General features: G+C 45.4%; 1 protein-coding gene across 1 annotated transcript in view; it reads left to right on the top strand.

The window, feature by feature from the left end:
* Positions 1-17,791, top strand: part of LOC135366754 (protein-cysteine N-palmitoyltransferase Rasp-like) — a 202,980-nt gene that overhangs the window by 117,541 nt on the left and 67,648 nt on the right. The window contains exon 7 of the mRNA XM_064599627.1: positions 4,212-4,330. Within this exon, the coding sequence (XP_064455697.1) occupies positions 4,212-4,330 (119 nt within the window). The remainder of the gene's footprint in view (positions 1-4,211; positions 4,331-17,791) is intronic.

Below are 17,791 nucleotides of genomic sequence, written 5' to 3'. Positions count from 1 at the left end.
TGGGCCAAACAGGAAGGTGTTTAAATGTTCGATTGAGAGAGCACAAGTATAATCTATCTGCACGTTCTGGTAATCTTTTTTTACATGTGAGGGATTGTGGTTGTCTACCTTTGTTTGGTGACACGCAGATAAAGGGCAGGTTCTCTGATAGCAGGGAACGAGAAATCTGGGAAGCTTTTTTGATAGCGGAGGGGGGTGACAAGTGCGTTAGCAGCGCTTCCATTGGGTTGACAACGAAGGAAAGGGAATTTGTGAGCTCTTTTAAGGAACGGTTGTTGTTGAAAAATAAATGTTGTTAGTGCGCTAACTGTGTGTCCGTCGTCCTCGTGTTTTTAGCGCTTTTATTCTGCCATGCCTTACCAACAGGCCCAGTCTGAAGTTTTAAGAACACTCAATTATTTTCACAAAAAGTTAGTTGTTGACGTGATGTATGTTTCAGTGACAACAACTCCCTTTCATGAAGTAGAGTTCAACGTTAAATTCAAGTTAAGGTATCGTTGACCTCGGCTCAAATGTTAATCTGCGTTAGTGAAACCGGGCCATAAAGTGTTGCACCGCTTTCGTTCGTACCTCACTGTCCAGACAGGCATCTGTGTCACGAAACTAACCTCAACTTCGATATGTATGTAGAGTGACTACACGAGTACTGGTCGGCGGCGATGGAATGTCCCGGAGGGCCGAGTGGACTGGGGAGCTTCCTAACCCCTGACGTCACTCCACGACATTGTCGATTCAAGTGACTGGCTTGTGCCATGGTGCGCGGTAGTACCGAAGCGTCGTCGACGTCCGCGAGCCGCTACATTTGCATACTAAACTCCGCAACGTAGTGGCGAGAAAAGTGCGACCCGTCCTAATTTCATTATGGCAAAATCATCGAGTGATTCACAGGAAAACGTATGGCCGTCGAGTGGTACCGATCCAGAGCGACATAACGCTTCGTGTCGGTGTCCCTGGATGTGGCATGCTCTATGCCGGTCCTGGAAATTATGCAGGAGCTTAGTTTCTCTTTTTCAATAACATCCAATGTTACGGAATAACTCTGCGAAGAAGGTATGAAAATTGTTGTTACGCGAATGACGAGCAGTCGTCTCGTACAAAACCAAAACAGGAAGAGATTTATTTCCGTAAGCCATCGTCATTAAATACCATTGTCGCTGGCGTGGCGACAACAACGTGTCACAATCTGAGAACGTTCGAGGGCCTGCTGTCCAGCATCCGCCTGATGACTTGTGAACGTTGCCGGGGAAGTAGGATCTTGACTTGTGAATGTAGCAGGAGAAGTAAGATCCGAAGTATTTTCCCTTTGCCTTTAACGAGGCGTCTTTGGCTTTAAACGCACGATGATCTCGCTGAGCAGGATCCAGAGTGTCCGGGAGAACTGGGAGGCGTGTATTCAAGCGACGCCCCATAAGCAACTGTGCTGGCGATACTCCAGTTGGTCCTGGAGAGTTTCTGTAGGCCAGCAAAGCTAAGAAGACGCCGTCGGATTTCTTCATGAGGTCCTTTACTGTCCGAACCATACGTTCGGCTTCTCCATTACTCCTACGGTACCACGGACTGCTGGTCTCGTGGCGGAAACCATTGGAGCGCGCAAAGCTTGTGAACTCGCTTGAACAAAACTGAGGTCCGTTATCAGTCCTTAGACCGTCTGGGATCCCGAAACGGGCAAGGGAGCTTTTCAAGGCGGTGATAACCTGGCCTGACGTTGTAGAAGGAAGGCTGATTACCTCAGGATAACGGAAATAATAGTCGCCCAAGACAATGTGTTCTTTTGAAGTGAGAAAGGCCGGCTCCAAGACATTGCTGTGGTCTAGTTGGCGTTGGTGACACAAGTAGGGGCTCTCGATACTGACTTTTCGTCCCTGCACAATTCCGGCAACCCGCGATGAAATGCTTGAGCTCCATTACACACTCAGGCCACCAGACAGACTCACGGGCCTTCTCTCTACATTGACGTAGTCCGAGATGACCCTCGTGTAGGAGACTCAGAATGTATCTGCGAAGTGATACCGGAATCACCAGTTGTTGGTTGTGGATAAGTAAACTATTGTAGACGCCTTTACAGCTCGCAGAATCCGGCTTCTGTCCTCAGCGCCGGGAAAGACATTTGCGGCACACCTCGGCAAAATGTCCTTGTTTGCCACAAAGGTCACACGTTTCTTTGCGTGCAGGACGATCCTTTCGTTGATGCCTGGCCCGTCCGCAAAACGTACACGAATGGCTATCTTCACGTTCGACGCTGGCTCGACGACCCTGGGCACTTTTATCACGACGTCGCATCCGAAATTTTATCTCGGCGCCTCAGAAGCGTACCACTGATGTCGAATGTGGGCGCAGCACATGAACGTTCTTTTTCAGCATCCTCGTGCAGACGTGCCTGAAGCAAGGCTTCTTCTGAAGTCAGCTTCGCTGAACGACACAGCCTGTCTGATATACGATCGTCCCGTAGTTCCACGACAAATCTGTCCCTAACTGGACGGTCTTCCGTAAGCGTCGCTTCCATATCCGCAACGCTTCACCATGGTTCGCAATCTGGTGTAGAATGCATCGACCGACTCACCAGGCTGTTGCACTTCACGGTGAAACCGTCGGCTCTCGTAGATTTCGTTTGCCTGGTGGACGAACTGACCCTCTAGTTTAGTTATTACGCCGTCATACTTGCTGTCTTCGGGTTTCTGGAGGCCCAGTTACGAGAGGAGCGGGCGAGCTTGAGGCCCCATGCAGTAGAGGAGTGTTCGCACGCGTGTTTCATCTTGCGTGAGGGCGATACCTGAAGCGAAGGCATAGACTTCGAAGATTGCTCGCCATGACGGCCACTCTGCCGGATTCACAAAGTCGAACTTAGAAGGCGCTGGGAGACTAACGTCAATGACACCGCTGAACTGTAGCGGCTGAGGCTTCGTAGACGCTGACGCTCCATTGGCCGCGGTTTCTGCAGCTGGTGGGGGTCCGGTATGGTGGAATGAAGGGGCGGTGTCCGCATCATCCCACTTTTGACACAATGTTCTTGCGTGAATGACGACCAGTCGTCACGTGCACAACCAAAACAGGAAGTGATTTATTTCCGTAAGCCAGTCTTTAAGTCTTTAAATCATCGTTCGCTCGGCGACAACAACGCCACCGGGACTAGAACATAGCGAGTAAGAACAAAGGTACGGCCGGGGCGTAACAAAAAGGGGTAAGAGAACACAGTCTCGCAATATCTCTCATACGATCTGTAAACAAGACCGGTACAAAAATGTAAGCTGGCTGGTACAGGTCCCGACAAAGGTTTACGGAACACCGGAGTTGTGTACATCGTCATCGGAGCGATACCGTTGCTGCAAACAGGAGCAGATAGACTTACAAACAGGTGACAGGCTACTCCATGCACCTCTCAGTAAGTGTGTCCACTCCCGTTGGCCGCTAGGGTCTCGCTCCGATCAAAAAATACGGCGCTCTGGTGTTCCGTAAACTTTTGTCGGGATCTGTACACACCCAGGACTGTCAGGAGCAGGCGCGGTAGAACAGCAATGCACACAATGTCAACAACGGACACTTACTTTGGTGCTGGTTTTCGGTTTGTCACCTCAAACATCAGGAACTATAGCCACTCTTGTACGAATAAGTAAGTGTGATGGCGCGTTTCGTCTTTCCAATTTTCTTCTTTTTTTCAAGAAAACGCTAGTTGTTAGCTAGTCAAAACCTCCGCATATTTCACATCCTGCATTGTGGCGCGTCATTGTAAGTTAGCTTTGTTGACATGCTATATAAAGTGAAAGTGCTATATGTTGTGAAACGTATACAACCATCTACAAAGAGGATTTGCACACACGTTGCAACTACCGCAGTGTAAATGTGTAAAACAATTAATTCTGAACAAAGACAAAAAGAAAAAAAAACACAAAGAGAAGCAAGCGATCTGAAGACATCGATCCATTGCGAAAAATTGTCGAGGGCCTTTGTCGTCCCTAGTCGCGGGTTTTTCTGTGTGGACAGAAATAACGACTTTTGTTTTGCGAGCGTTTAGGTGAACAGTTTTGTTCTGCCTTCTCTAATTGGAGACTCCCGAGTCTATTTTAAATGCTGTGACTTCCCGTGTAGTGGACTCAACACGCTACACAAGGAAGGGTCGTCGTTGGGGCGTATAATAAGTGTACTCTGCAATTATCAAATACATGTGTAGCATCGTGCAACCCTCTGTTCATTTTATTTACCCGTCATTGTTGCAGCTTGATCGTCCGCCAACGCCTTGGTCCTTCTCGAAGCGATCATTCGGACTATTCCTGAACCTGCTGCACTGCTACGTGCTGTACCTGTTTTACAATGTGCACACTCATTACTTCTATCAGTAAGTATCAGTATCTGATTCATGAGAGCCTGTGCGCAGCTTTTATATGGCGCGCTGGTCTGGATAAGAGTCAAGAAAGCTCGCATGGGTTCTTCCATGTGGGTCCACTCTGTAAACCCTTGGTATGGCACAAGCTCGGTGTCTTGGAGGCATGCCATCCCGTAAGGTGTTGTTATCTGGTACACTTCTGCTGAGCTAAACTGTCAGCGTCACATATGCATTATATGATAAACATTTCAACCAAATAAAAGCAGTCCCCTGGTTACAATGGTACTTCCATTCAGTTCAACTCGAGAGACTACATCTTTTCGGTCCGCTGTCTCGGAATATTTATTATTTACTTCATGGTGCACCTCAGTGGGATCGGGAGCTCCAGAAGAAGCTAGATGATTCTGCATCCTCCATGCTCGCCCAGGACATGCGTCGTTGATCGCAGGAGTGCAGGGATCCGAGAAACGCTTTTGATGAGCATGACGCTAATTTTCGAAGGAGCCGTTCATTATCACTTATTGCCCCTTGATGAGCATTTATAATTCACTTCTTGCGATGCGAAAGTAGAATATACTGATTAAGAGACCCACTAAAATATCCAGGCAGAAGCTTCCTCCATAGAAACAGATAACCGTAGCACTCCTCCTCCTCCAAAAGAGCTACAGTACGGCAGGTCTAACATAAAGGGAGAAGGTGGATAAACCACGAATTCCGTTAACTACCATGAAGCGATTAAAAAGAAGAGACAAGGCACAAAGCCTGCATTAGGGAGGGTAACAGAAATGCCGTCGAGAAAGCAGGAGAGCTGGTGGTTCTATCTGACTATAGTGGTTCCAGGTTCCTTTAATCCCGTTCTTGTACATCCTTTAGCGTCAGTCCAGTGGATATGGTCTACGCAGCGGAAAGCGGCTTGGAGAGACAACCGAGTCTATCATTTTGTCGTGGGTCGAACGTCACCACCGTCTGTGTTATGTGAGGTCTGGGTGCTGCCCAAACTGTGGCTCAGCGCGTAGTCGCGAAGCGGCTCAGGAACTGAATTTCCCGGAACTTCCGTGAACTTTTCGTGAACTTCCCGAATTTGGGGCTGAGTCGGTAGAAAGGACAAGCTCTTGTGTACTAAAGTCATGAAGATCATTCTTCCCTTTGCCGCAACATACTTATACTACGCGTAGTACGCGCTAAGTACCTAGTACTTACGCGGACTTACTGTGGTGGCGTCGGTGAAAACAAAGTACAGGTCGCGGTTCATCATTCAGCCGGGACTCAGAGTTACTGTGTCCAAACTCCGCCCTCGCTTTGACAAACAGTGCTCTAACAAAGAAGCTCATTTTCTCTCTGAAGCTCTGTTTAGACATCAGGAATAGTTATCCCCGTTGGGATGTGTTTCTTTATGTTTCTTCTTGCAATGGTTTCTAGCTCAGATGATTCATCCTTACTTACACCCCTCTAACACGGCAGACTGACAGTGATGACAATCGTTCCGTGTCACACGATGGGGTAACTTCGCCAATAATCCTGGCGGTTACCGTGGTACAGGGAGCTTCCCAATGAAGACTACTGAGTGATGCTCGCATGTTTTTTCTGGTGGGTAGTCTTTCTTGGACTACCCAAATCCCAGAGCAAGAGGGTTAGCACGCCCCTCCCTCTCCTGTGCCACCATCATCTCTCCCCTCCCTCTTCCACCCTCCCCTCTTCTCCCTCCCCTGGGTGCACCGAGCCGCCACTTTAGAGCAGGCTGACCGCACCTTCCCCCTACATCACCGCCCCCCCCCGTTCCGTGTCACACGGTAATACCAGATGGCCGTATGGTTTTCGATGGCAGTACGTGCGAATGCCATTCGCACGTACTGCCATCGAAAACCCTACCCCCGTGAAAACAACAACGATAAACCGTGAGGAGGAAATGAACATCAATAAAAAGTTGTACTCCAATATTTCATCACGAATTTAGCAAGTTTTGACATGAAGGAAGGAAGGCTTAACACTGTTTTACAGAGAAACGCCCTCTTTACTAATCGACTACCACGCCCGTGCGATTTACATATCACACACGGGCTTCTTACTTGCCCTAGCTTGTGATGTTTAGCCAAATTAAAAATAAATAAATACAAAACCTCATATGTTCTGGCCTGATGTCTTAATAATCGACAGTGACATAACTTGCAAATGACGTTCTGTTTCTCCAGCTAGCTCCATGTAATACAAGCTAATCACATTCGGTGAGAATGTCATTAGCTGGGAACGTCATTAAATTTGCCGTGTAACGGGGGTATTAAGTGTCAAATAAAATTCCACCCACGCGGAATTTTTTTGCAAGTGGAACTACTTGCAAGTGATTGAAGTGAAAAGATTTCCACTTTGAAGAACCACTTGGAAATCACCCACTTGAAAACCCCCACTCCCAAGTGGTTCCACTTGGAAAGCCCACTTGCAAGTGGATCCACTTAGAAAACCCACTTGCATGTGGTTTATGAAAAGTTTCCACTTTGGAGAACCGCTTGCAACTGGTTCCACTTGGAGAAACCACTTGCAAGTTCCACTTCTGTAGCCCACTTATAGTCAGCCATAGACACATATTTAAGAGCAGGGTCATTCCATGCCAAACGTCCCAGAGGTGACGCTCGACCCTCGTCGACTTCGTTATAAAAATAGTTGTTCCTAAGTATCCGTTTAACGTTACGGGTTCAGCCTCTGACAACCCCTGCAGGCTACACGTGCTGCCGCCAACATTATAGAAATATCGCAATTGTTTTCATGCCGCGGTAAGGAAGAAGTGCCCATCTACCTATCTGGTGGTCGCAAATAATCTGGTCACTCGCCATATGTATCCTAAAGGGGGTGCGAAAAATGCTTCGAGAAGCAAATTTTCGCATTTTTTCTGGACTACATCGCTAGAAGTAAAGAGACAAAACTATTTTTAACATTAAGATACGTATGGATACTACAAGCCAAAAAAGTTTCGTTGAGAGGCTAAACACAACAATATGAGAAAAAAATACGCGGAGATGACACTTTGGCGAAAATACTACAACTTCAACCTGAAATAACAAAAATGGTGGAACGCAGAAAGAGGTACAGTGAAAGCTGGAAGAAAGTATCATGCCCAAAGAACACAAGGGGTAAATTTTAAAAAGTGTATTTTTTTTATAGCGGAGAAAAGAATTTTTGAAGTTCGGGTGCGGCGCAGACAGCACGCGCTACCGTAACAACGCTCTCATGCTCTCGGCGACACCACATCGAAGGTGCACCGGGGGCGCGGAGCTCAACTATTCGTCTATAAGCGCGATAAGTGCATGTAATGGGATTCGTTGTGATTCGTCACGAGCTTTCACGTGATGAGCAGTAGTGTTGTTTCTTTGAAATCACAGCCTAGTAGAACGGTTTTAACGTGCCGCCACATCGCATTTGGAGCGCGTCATCTCCAAATAATACCGATAACGAACGGTATCTTCAATTCGGCGTCGGGCCCCGAGTCGGTGTCGTCTGCTACGAGCAGTCAGTACGATGTGATTGGTTCATCCACTCGGGAAAACCGACTACATTCTTGAGTACGACGTAAGTGCGGCACTGACAGTGCACTTGCTTGCGTACGACGCAAACAACGAGAATTAGCCGAAGCAGTCTACAAGCATGGATGACACAGACACGTAAGCCTCCAACAGGCGATGTCTTGTGTACCGTACACACCAGATATCGCCTGTTGGAGGCTTACGTGTCTGTGTCAGTATACGACGTACAGTACAGTACAGTACGGAAACAACGAGAATTAGCCGAGGGAGGCTACTAACATGAACGACACAAACACACCCAGGGAGCACATGGTGGGCTAGCAGACGTCTAAATGACGTCTAAAAAAAGAGATAAGGAATGTCTATAGAATGTCTAGGCACTAGACCAAATGTCAAGTATCCGTCCACTAGACGTCAAATAACACGTCTAACGTTACGCCACCTAGTCATCCAGCCCTAGACATCCGATGTCTATGTACCTAGCCGAGATTTAGACATTCTTTTGACCTGATGTCTGGAACAAGGTCAGACACTTAACCATGTATTAGACATGAAGTCTACAGCTAGACCAATTTTATCCCTCCATTCAGGCGACAGGTCGAGGGTTATACATTTCCTGTACCTTACTTTAGCCACCCTTAGACATACTTTAGACCATGACTAGTCCTGCTAGCCTAGCATGCATTCATGCAGAAATGTGATATAATTGATAGCAACATGGATCTCAGCATGAACATTTATTCACAGTAAACCACACACGAGGACTATGGTACAAAACTCAGTCTAAAACTGGATTGACTTTGCTGCCAAGCAAGCGTCTTGTGTTTTGACTGATGAGTGTTGAACTGGCATCATGGTGTTGAGGGCCACCTCATTCCTTTCTTCAAATGACTGATTCTTGGTGCTGCAGCACTGCCTCCAATGACTCAGTGTGGCTAGAAAATAGAACAAAACATGTCAGAAAGCATTATGTAGCCTGCTAGTTCTAACTGTGAGAGAACTGATGTTCTGAGGCTGGAACAACATAGAAGGGACAATCACATACAAGTCCTCAAGTTGCCAAAACCGAAATGTTTAAACGTTGCAAAAGTAATCCAGAAGATGTGGGTTGGAGTCCTCCAGCTGGCTAACCTTTTCAGTGACTTTCATCTTTCATCGTTAAGTTCTAACTAGTTTGTTTAGTGGCTATGCACACTCTTTCACGGGATGCTTGTCTGGCCACATAAGAGCAAAAACTGTATCAACACTGATCTGAGAGGCACATAAAGAAAAGAAGCTGCACGTACAAAAATCACAGGACTGTTACAGTTACACAACACGAATTGCAGCAACAGCTGAAAATCTGTTTGTACGTTACTACCTGATGTGGACGCTGCCAGGATCTCAGGAAAACGAGGATGTAACAGCGGTCGCTGTGAAAGACACCTGCTGAAAGTACAGCAATGTGACAGGCGTTTTCTCGTGATATACGACCTTACCTGGTCGAGCAGGCGACTGCGAAGCACTCCATGATTGGCGCAGCACTTCCATCACTGCATTACGATAAAACAACAACTGTGCTGCTCTCATAACTTTGGTGCAAAAATTCTGTGCAGGATAAAAATTAACACTGTTTATATTATAAAAGACAATATAAAGCAAGAGCTGTATCACCACGTCAAATATTATAAGGTTTATTCACATGACGTCATCCACATGAGGCCGCCACTGTCGCTAGCAGGCAGATTTGCTGCCATCGGCCACCATATTGTAGATCACAGCCCAGCTGTTACCCATATTATACTCATTGTACATCTGGTGTTTCAAACTTGTCGCTCTGTGATTTGTAGAATGTCTAAGCAATTTGCATGTTTTCGGTGTTCAACAGTCACCTAAAAAGCATAATGCAGCGAACAAATGAAAGGACGTAACATTGAGGGACCTATAGTATGGCGCTGAGGTGAGTTCAGTGAATAAACCCTTTAGGAACTCAAAACCTGCACCACTGCCAGATAGCTGTTTGGGTGAAGCAAGACGGAATGACATAGTCACGCTGTTCTCCATACAACACGAAGGATGTTCCCAAACCACTAAGCACAGAAATACTAGTTTTGTACCGTTTGATGAATATTTTGTCTGCTGCCCATACATGTTGTGCGGTTCTTTAGCAAGCTTCTGGCAGTCCTTTCTTCTACATCGCACTTCCCTACTGACTTTCACAGCATCTGAAAAAAAGTTCAATTTCGTTAACCACACGACAACCATGTAAATGGAAAGCAGTTAGAGCGTTCCACCAACTGTATTTGCAATACTTTGTTTACAAAAATTTAAAGAGGCTCCCTCTAGAGTAAGATTAGGGGGCACATCGAACATCAGGAACATTGGAGCACAATACAGTCACACGTCAAAGACAACTGCTTCCCCTTACCTCACAGGGAACTGTTTAGCTTATGTGCAAATAACTGTTTTGTAGGGTAGGTTACCACTATTTTCATATCCACCGATGCAAGGTAGTCCAAGCACCTATAAAAAGAAAAATGCAGTTGCTATGAAACCATGATATGCAAACAAAAGTACTTGCGCAAAATTTTCAGTGTGTGGTTCCACTACCAGCGAAAAATGCAACAACTGAAGTCGGGCTGACATGCCAATGAACTAACCAGGATTTATGTTACGGCGTGTCCGCCCTGCAAACCGTAATTGTCGACTTTCGTTTACTGAAGACTTCAACAGTCATCGAAAACTCGTGAATCTCGATGGTTAATTAGTGATACCGTATTTCTTTTAGCACCAAGAACCAAGGCACTTACTGAAACATTGTACTGCCGAACATACAACGTCCATCACTACTTTGAATGCAAGTGCAGTCAGGTCAACGCACACTTCCAATATGCTTCAATCGGTGATACGAAGCCGAAATAGATAAAGGAAACGATATTCCGATATTATGCCACGCATCTCTACTACATGCGATTTGGTACACAGAAACAGGCACATACTTTTGATGGAGAGTGAACTCACCCCTTAAACTTGAAAGCCAGAGAACAAAGAAACGCTGTCCACCACAGCCTACTCTGGGAGCTCTGCTGCGCTCAACAGTTTTTATCACTGGACAGCACGGCGTACGTTCTCGCTATGCTCAAAAATTGCAAGACAAAACGTGCGGGAGATTAGAACAGATCAGATTTTCATAACACCCAGTAACAACAGACCCTTATTGAAATTTACAGACCCTTGAAAATTACAGACCCTTATTGAAAATAAGGGTTCAATAACAACCAGTGGAGTGCAGCCGCCGAGACCCAACTGCTACCCGTTGCGCGTCCGGAAAGTTTGAAGTTTCAACGGTTGAAACTGAACAGGTTCGAACTGGTTGGATGGATAGATGATGGATGGTGATTGGGTAGACGGGCAGACGTCATTGCCATTGCTTTAGCTCGTGCTTTTTGAGTACTTATTTTTTTTAATATTCTTTAATTTCTGTGGCCGTTCATTATAATTGGGTGGCGGAGGTTAAATGTTAAATAACACATATGCCAATCCAGCGGAAGTGACACCAACATCATCATCATTATGCCATCGCCATCGTCGTTGCAGCGACGAGTGACGAGTGTCGTATTTTGGTGCTGTGTGTGTTGAAAATCGCGGTTCTTTTTGCAAACATTTTATTGGTGCCTTTGCTACTGAGCTACAGGTGTGCCTAATATGTAGCGTATTGCCTCTTCAGCGGTTTGAAACAGATACCATGGGTAGTTTCAAGATTTTTGAAGGGTCCTGACGGTCCTCAAATCCCTGAATCACGTCAGATTCCATTTTACTGCTGCAGCTGTGTAGCTTGTGGGAAAATGTTATGTGCAGTAAACAAACATCTGCCATCTGCTGCCCACAGTACGTGCAAAGTGCTTCTGTGTTTATGGAGCAATGGTTTATAGTGCTGCGCTGAACGATTCGTCGGAGTCGTCGACTTTTTTATTGACATTTATGTGATTCGATAACTTAGTTGCTGATGACTGAGTTGGTGTAGCGTAGTATTCTGCAGGGGAGTTACTGACGTACAATATTTACATTTACCAGCAACGGTAACGCCATCAGGAACGCTAGTTCAAGAAACATTGCCCCGAACAAATGCGGGCTTTCGTTAAGAAAACATATATATATATATATATATATATAATAGGAAAAAAATAGCCGGAGCTCTTTGGCTGCACGTATAGCATATGTCTGTAACTCAAACATCGCCATGCCAGTACTGGACAGCTGTTTCGGCCTTCTTGGACCTCATCAGCAGTACGCAGGCAGGCAACGTTTGAGTGGATGGCGTCAGAAGGTCACGTAACACGTGATTCCTCCCGTCAGGGTGAGATAACTCACTCACTGAAAGCTCAGTGCAAAGCCAGTGAAGTATAATAGGAAAAAAATAGCCGGAGCTCTTTGACACAGATATATGCTATACGTGCAGCCAAAGAGCTCCGGCTATTTTTTTCCTATTATACTTCACTGGCTTTGCACTGGGCTTTCAGTGAGTGAGTTATCTCACCCTGACGGGAGGAATCACGTGTTACGTGACCTTCTGACGCCATCCACTCAAACGTTGCCTGCCTGCGTACTGCTGATGAGGCCCAAGAAGGCCGAAACAGCTGTCCAGTACTGGCATGGCGATGTTTGAGTTACAGACATATGCTATACGTGCAGCCAAAGAGCTCCGGCTATTTTTTTTCTATTATACTTCACTGGCTTTGCACTGGGCTTTCAGTGAGTGAGTTATCTCACCCTGACGGGAGGAATCACGTGTTACGTGACCTTCTGACGCCATCCACTCCAACGTTGCCTGCCTGCGTACTGCTGATGAGGTCCAAGAAGGCCGAAACAGCTGTCCAGTACTGGCATGGCGATGTTTGAGTTACAGACATATATATATATATATATTCAGTAAAATGAAATATTACTGCACAGCACTTAGATTCTGGTAATGTCTTCTAGTTGTCGATGCCATACGCGCCGACTGCGGGGGGGGGGGGCGGAGGCCTTTGCCCCCCCCCCCCGGAACATGAACTAGGGGTGGCGCCCGCCTCCCCCGGGAATCCCCGCTAAGAGACTGACACCAACCTTTGGGTCTCGGCGTGCCCGGGTCAAAAGAGCGAAGAGGCACCAACCCCAAAAATGCATCTTGGAATTTGTAAAATATGTATCCGCCCACCATACTCATTATCACAGTAGAAGGTGAGGCGAAGAAACACAGAGGATGACACAACACATAGCCTGAATTTCGCCCAAAGCAATCAGATCAACGACACGAAGCAGTCGAAAAGGAACCAGCAGCTGCTAGTCTTCATAACGCATATCCGTTTTGAGCGGGTACAACTCCCGCTGCTCCATTTCATTGACCATAGTCATTATATTGCGTGCATTTCGCGTCAAGCACCGATGATTCAATGCATTTTGTTCCTTTTGCACTCAGTTTTCAAAGGCTGTAATGCTTGTGCTGTAATGTTGTGCACAAGTTCACTGTTTACGTTCTCTCGTTTTTTTTTCGTTTTTTTTTTCTTTTCTGTTCTTCCTTCTTCTTATTTCTATACGAGTTCTGCATACATCATAGGATCCAGCCAGAGTGTGTGGTTCTTCAGCTTTAGGTTTGTGTTCTTCATTTTTCTTTTCCTTTTCTTTCCTTCTTTTTGTTTCCTTTTGCTTTCTTTTCTCTTTGCGTTTTTGTCTACCCCCGTTCACTTTATTTTTTGAATAAGAAGCCGACATCCATCTGGCTTACCTTGCCTTTCTTTTTTTTCTTAATAAACATACCCCCCCCCCACCGCCAGAGTACTTACTTCACGGTGCGCCCTTGCCCCCCCCCCCCCCCCCCCTTCGGGAAAATGAAAACTCTCCGCCTCTGGTGGATGCTATGCATGTCAGTGAACCGAAGAAACTCGGATCATCATATGTATGGACATTATTTAAATTATCTAGTACCTCGGTCAGACTGCCTTCATCTGACTGATCTTTTGTTACAATATATGTGCATACAACTCACATAGCATGAAAGACTACATACTATCCATTTGGTCATAATATAATTGGACAATGTTAATGTGGTTCATTCGTGCATAGTCTCTGAAAGTTGTTACAGAGTCCAGTTTAATTACCTCAGTATGATCATTTGCAAACAGATTGCACTTGCTGCTTCACACATGTGTGATGGAAAGTAACAGAATAACGAATTTCCTTCATGTATGAGGATCATCCAACAAAAGTTCCTCTGCTGTGAACAAAATAATAAATCTATAGCATAACATTGAAAAAATTTATGTACTGATTAGAGCTCAGCGTTACTGCCTAATATAGTCACTTTATTTAGCTGAACATTTTCGGTACTGTGATATCAAGTATTCAATACTGTATTGTCTGTGCCATGCTATATCCTGTTTACAAAGTGAGGCATTCTCTTTGCATTTCGCCTGATCAATTTGTGTTTCATGATCACTTGCGAATTGGTGACTGCCGAGGGGCGCTTTGAGAGGAAGATGGAACAGCAAATTGGGCAAATTTTCATTGAAGTAGGAATCATCACCTTGAGCATGAGGAGAACGAAGTATACAGGAAGCTCACGAAAACGAAACCCACGTTTGTGTGTCTCCTGTATACTTCATTCTCCTCATGCTAAGGTGATGCTTCCTACTTCAACGTTGTACCAGCTCGCTTGTGTACTTTTTCTCTTTTTGACAAATTTCCAGATGAATTTCTGGAACAAATCCCGAGTCTTTCAAGACGAGTGCAGACAGCGTTGACGTGGTACGCTACACCCTTCCAAGTCCTGTGCGTTTTTGTTTCATTGTAGTTTGAAGCTTTCCCAGGATCTCGCAGTACATCTGCATTTGCTGTGATTGTGCATGTGAGGTAATCTACAAGTTGCACACAACGATAGTCCTAAAACACTGTCGGCATAGCCTTTCCAGACGAAAACGCGAGTTTGACCTCCTTCAGAATGCTTTGACCGGGCACCCACCATGACTTCCTATGGTATTTTGTCTCAGCACTTGCATAATGCACCCACGTTTCATTAATAATAATTGTTCCAAGAAATTAATCTTGACCGTCTTGATACCATTGAAGGAAAATGCAAGCTGCATTCATTCGTTGCTCTTTACGAACGTTACCGAGCAAATGTGGCCCCCACCTCGCATAACTTTTGTTGACCAAGCTGAAGGAAATTTGTTCCCATTAGTATCAGAGTGCATTACCAGTGACCCGCCACTCTCCGTTAACAATTCTTGGAATTTCAGAAAAGAAACGTTGTTTCGTGGTGTTATAGCTGATCTCCCACTGTACTGTTCATTGTGCAGATTTTCACGACCCTGTATAGAGGACACACCATTTCAATGCCTGTAAAGTGTTTTGTATAAACAGGTGTTAACTGTCAGTGGATATTCTCTAAAGCACTCTTTTTTCTTTAACGCAAAGTAGGATAACTCTTACTTACTAAGATAGTCAGACGTACTCGGAAATATTACATCCATGCTTGAATGCCTGACACATAGGTGAACGGCACTCCATTAACCAACATTTGCAGTGCCGGGATGTCACACCCAACTACTACACCATTCAGTTTGTCTTAGTGGTGTTACCTTTGAATAACAAATATCGGGAAACTTATTTTTGGATGACCCTCCTAATTCCAGTTCTCATTCTGCATTTGGCTACATTTTTTAGATTTCTTGTGGCGACCCTTGTGGACAGATACCATACCAAGACATACCATACCAAGACTTAATAATAATTGGGGTTTACATTGCGAGACAATTGAGATCATGAGCGACTCCACAGCAGTCGGTCTGTGGATTGCCCACCTGAGTGTCCTTAAATGTGCAATGAAAGCTCACCACACAACACACCGTATTTAATGTCCCTTGTGGAAGATGGCATGTCTAAGCAACTTGTATCCTGGCACTAAATTGCTGGTGTTTTTGGCCGGGTTCGAACCGGCGATCTCGGGATCAGAAGGCGAACACACTACAGACTCAGCCACCAAGGCCGGTTCACGGACAACTTGAACAACACAATTATGTTAGCTCTGCCATAAAGTAATTCAGTTTCCTGCATATGTTTTGTAACAATTGAACTTCAGTTTTGTAAGCGTGAAAGCTCAGCTTAAAACCACCTCTTATAATTTAGTGACTATATTTGATGTGTAAATGTGTTCACACCTCTTAAAAACCTAATACGACAAAATCTTGATGGTTTCTAATACGTGGTATATACAAGGCCAGCTACAAGACGTCTACAATTAGACGTCAATTACTAAATGTCTACCAGATGTCTAGTAAGTCACTAATTTTAGACGTCTAAATAATGGTAAGACTTTTAGACGTCTAGTCAACGTCTAGTTTGGGCACTATCCCTAAAGTCTACTGTTAGAACAGGTCTGGACGTCTAGTGGACTACCATGTGTTCCCTGGGCATAAGCCTCCAATGGGCTCACTGGTTCAAAGCAGTGGCAGGTGCGTGTGCCGGCAATGGACACTGTACTTTGGTAACTTCCCTTCAAGGAACTGTCTCGTCCCACTTACAAACTGTTGCGAAATCCATATCGTTTTTACACTACGAGTCTCCGGTTGATCCACCCGCAGAATCAACTATTTCAAGGACCGTTGCAAGCTTGCTTTTGCTGCTAGGCGTTTCGTCATTCCTCTCATGCATTCACAGTGTCCTATAAGGGGGAAAGTTGCAAAGAAGTGTCAAGTCACAGACACGTTGTGAGTAAAACCATGTCAATAAAGTCAAGTCAACCAAGTCAGAAGGTGCTTCCCTTGTCCACCTTCGATGTGGTGTCGCCGAGAGCATGAGAGCGTTGTTACGGTTGCGCACGCTATCTGCGCCGTACCCGAACTTCAAAAATGCTTTTCTCCGCTATAAAAAATATACTTTTTTAAAACTTACTCCTTGTGTTCTTTGGGCATTATACTTTCTTCCAGCTTTCACTGTACTTCTTTCTGCGTTCCACCGTTTTTGTTATTTCAGGTTAAAGTTGCCGTATTTATACCCCTGTCACACGGCCAACGGAAAATGACAATCGACTAGAAGGCCTCCGAGATTTTATATCGCCTTTGAACTCAAATGGATTGTCTCGGTGCCACACGAGAAGTTTCTGATGGCCGTTGAAAGCTTCCGCATTTGGCCTTCAAAATGCTGCAGCGCGTCAATCGCGATGTCGCTCCTTCAGTTTCTTTTCGTCTGGCCACATTGTGTGTTGTTTATTGTTATTGTATTGTTTTGTTGTTATATCATTGTGCTGTGGTTTGACTCGGCGTATCCGCTCGCGGGCGCCGGTGAGAAAAGTAGGGAAATGCATAATACGCAGACTAAATAACGTACCTTGAAAAAAAAAATAATAAGACGAGAAGCTTCCAATAAATACAAAAGCAGAAACCGCGTCAGGAAGTGTAGTCTAATGGGAAGAAATCTCGTTCACAGCGCATTTAGAGCGAAGACTATGTACCCGAGAGTGTAGGGATCGTCGTCCCGACGGCCTTCGAGACTTCGAGGGAGTTCTGTGGCTCTCCCTTGACCCACTTGACAGTCCGGCCGAAGGCCATCCCGAAACGCCGTGTGGCAGCGCACAATTGGCAGCTGGGTCAATTGATAACACCCCCAAAGGCCTTCGAGATGCCCGTGTGACAGGGGTATAATAAAACATATGTTTTAGTGGTTTTCCCCAACCAATGAATCAGTATGAATTTTTATAACAAAATCGACGAGGGTCGAGCGTCATCTCTGGGACGTTTGGCATGGAATGACCCAGCAGAGTACCTTTATTTCTGATTTTTACAGTCAGAGCTGATTTTGCAGCAATGTAAAGCAGCATTGAAGTACAAAGACAGAAATAAATTCCAAACGGGTCGCAACACTTCATCTGAGGCTGTTACGGATAATTGTAAGATGCAGTTATTTGCATCAGTGTGATCCTGTATTCCAAATTTTACTGCGAAGTGTC

Source organism: Ornithodoros turicata, chromosome 1 (assembly GCF_037126465.1).
Source record: "Ornithodoros turicata isolate Travis chromosome 1, ASM3712646v1, whole genome shotgun sequence".
NCBI lineage: Eukaryota > Metazoa > Arthropoda > Arachnida > Ixodida > Argasidae > Ornithodoros > Ornithodoros turicata.
Note: the sequence above shows the minus strand (reverse complement) of the source record. Positions and strands in the feature narration are given on the sequence as shown.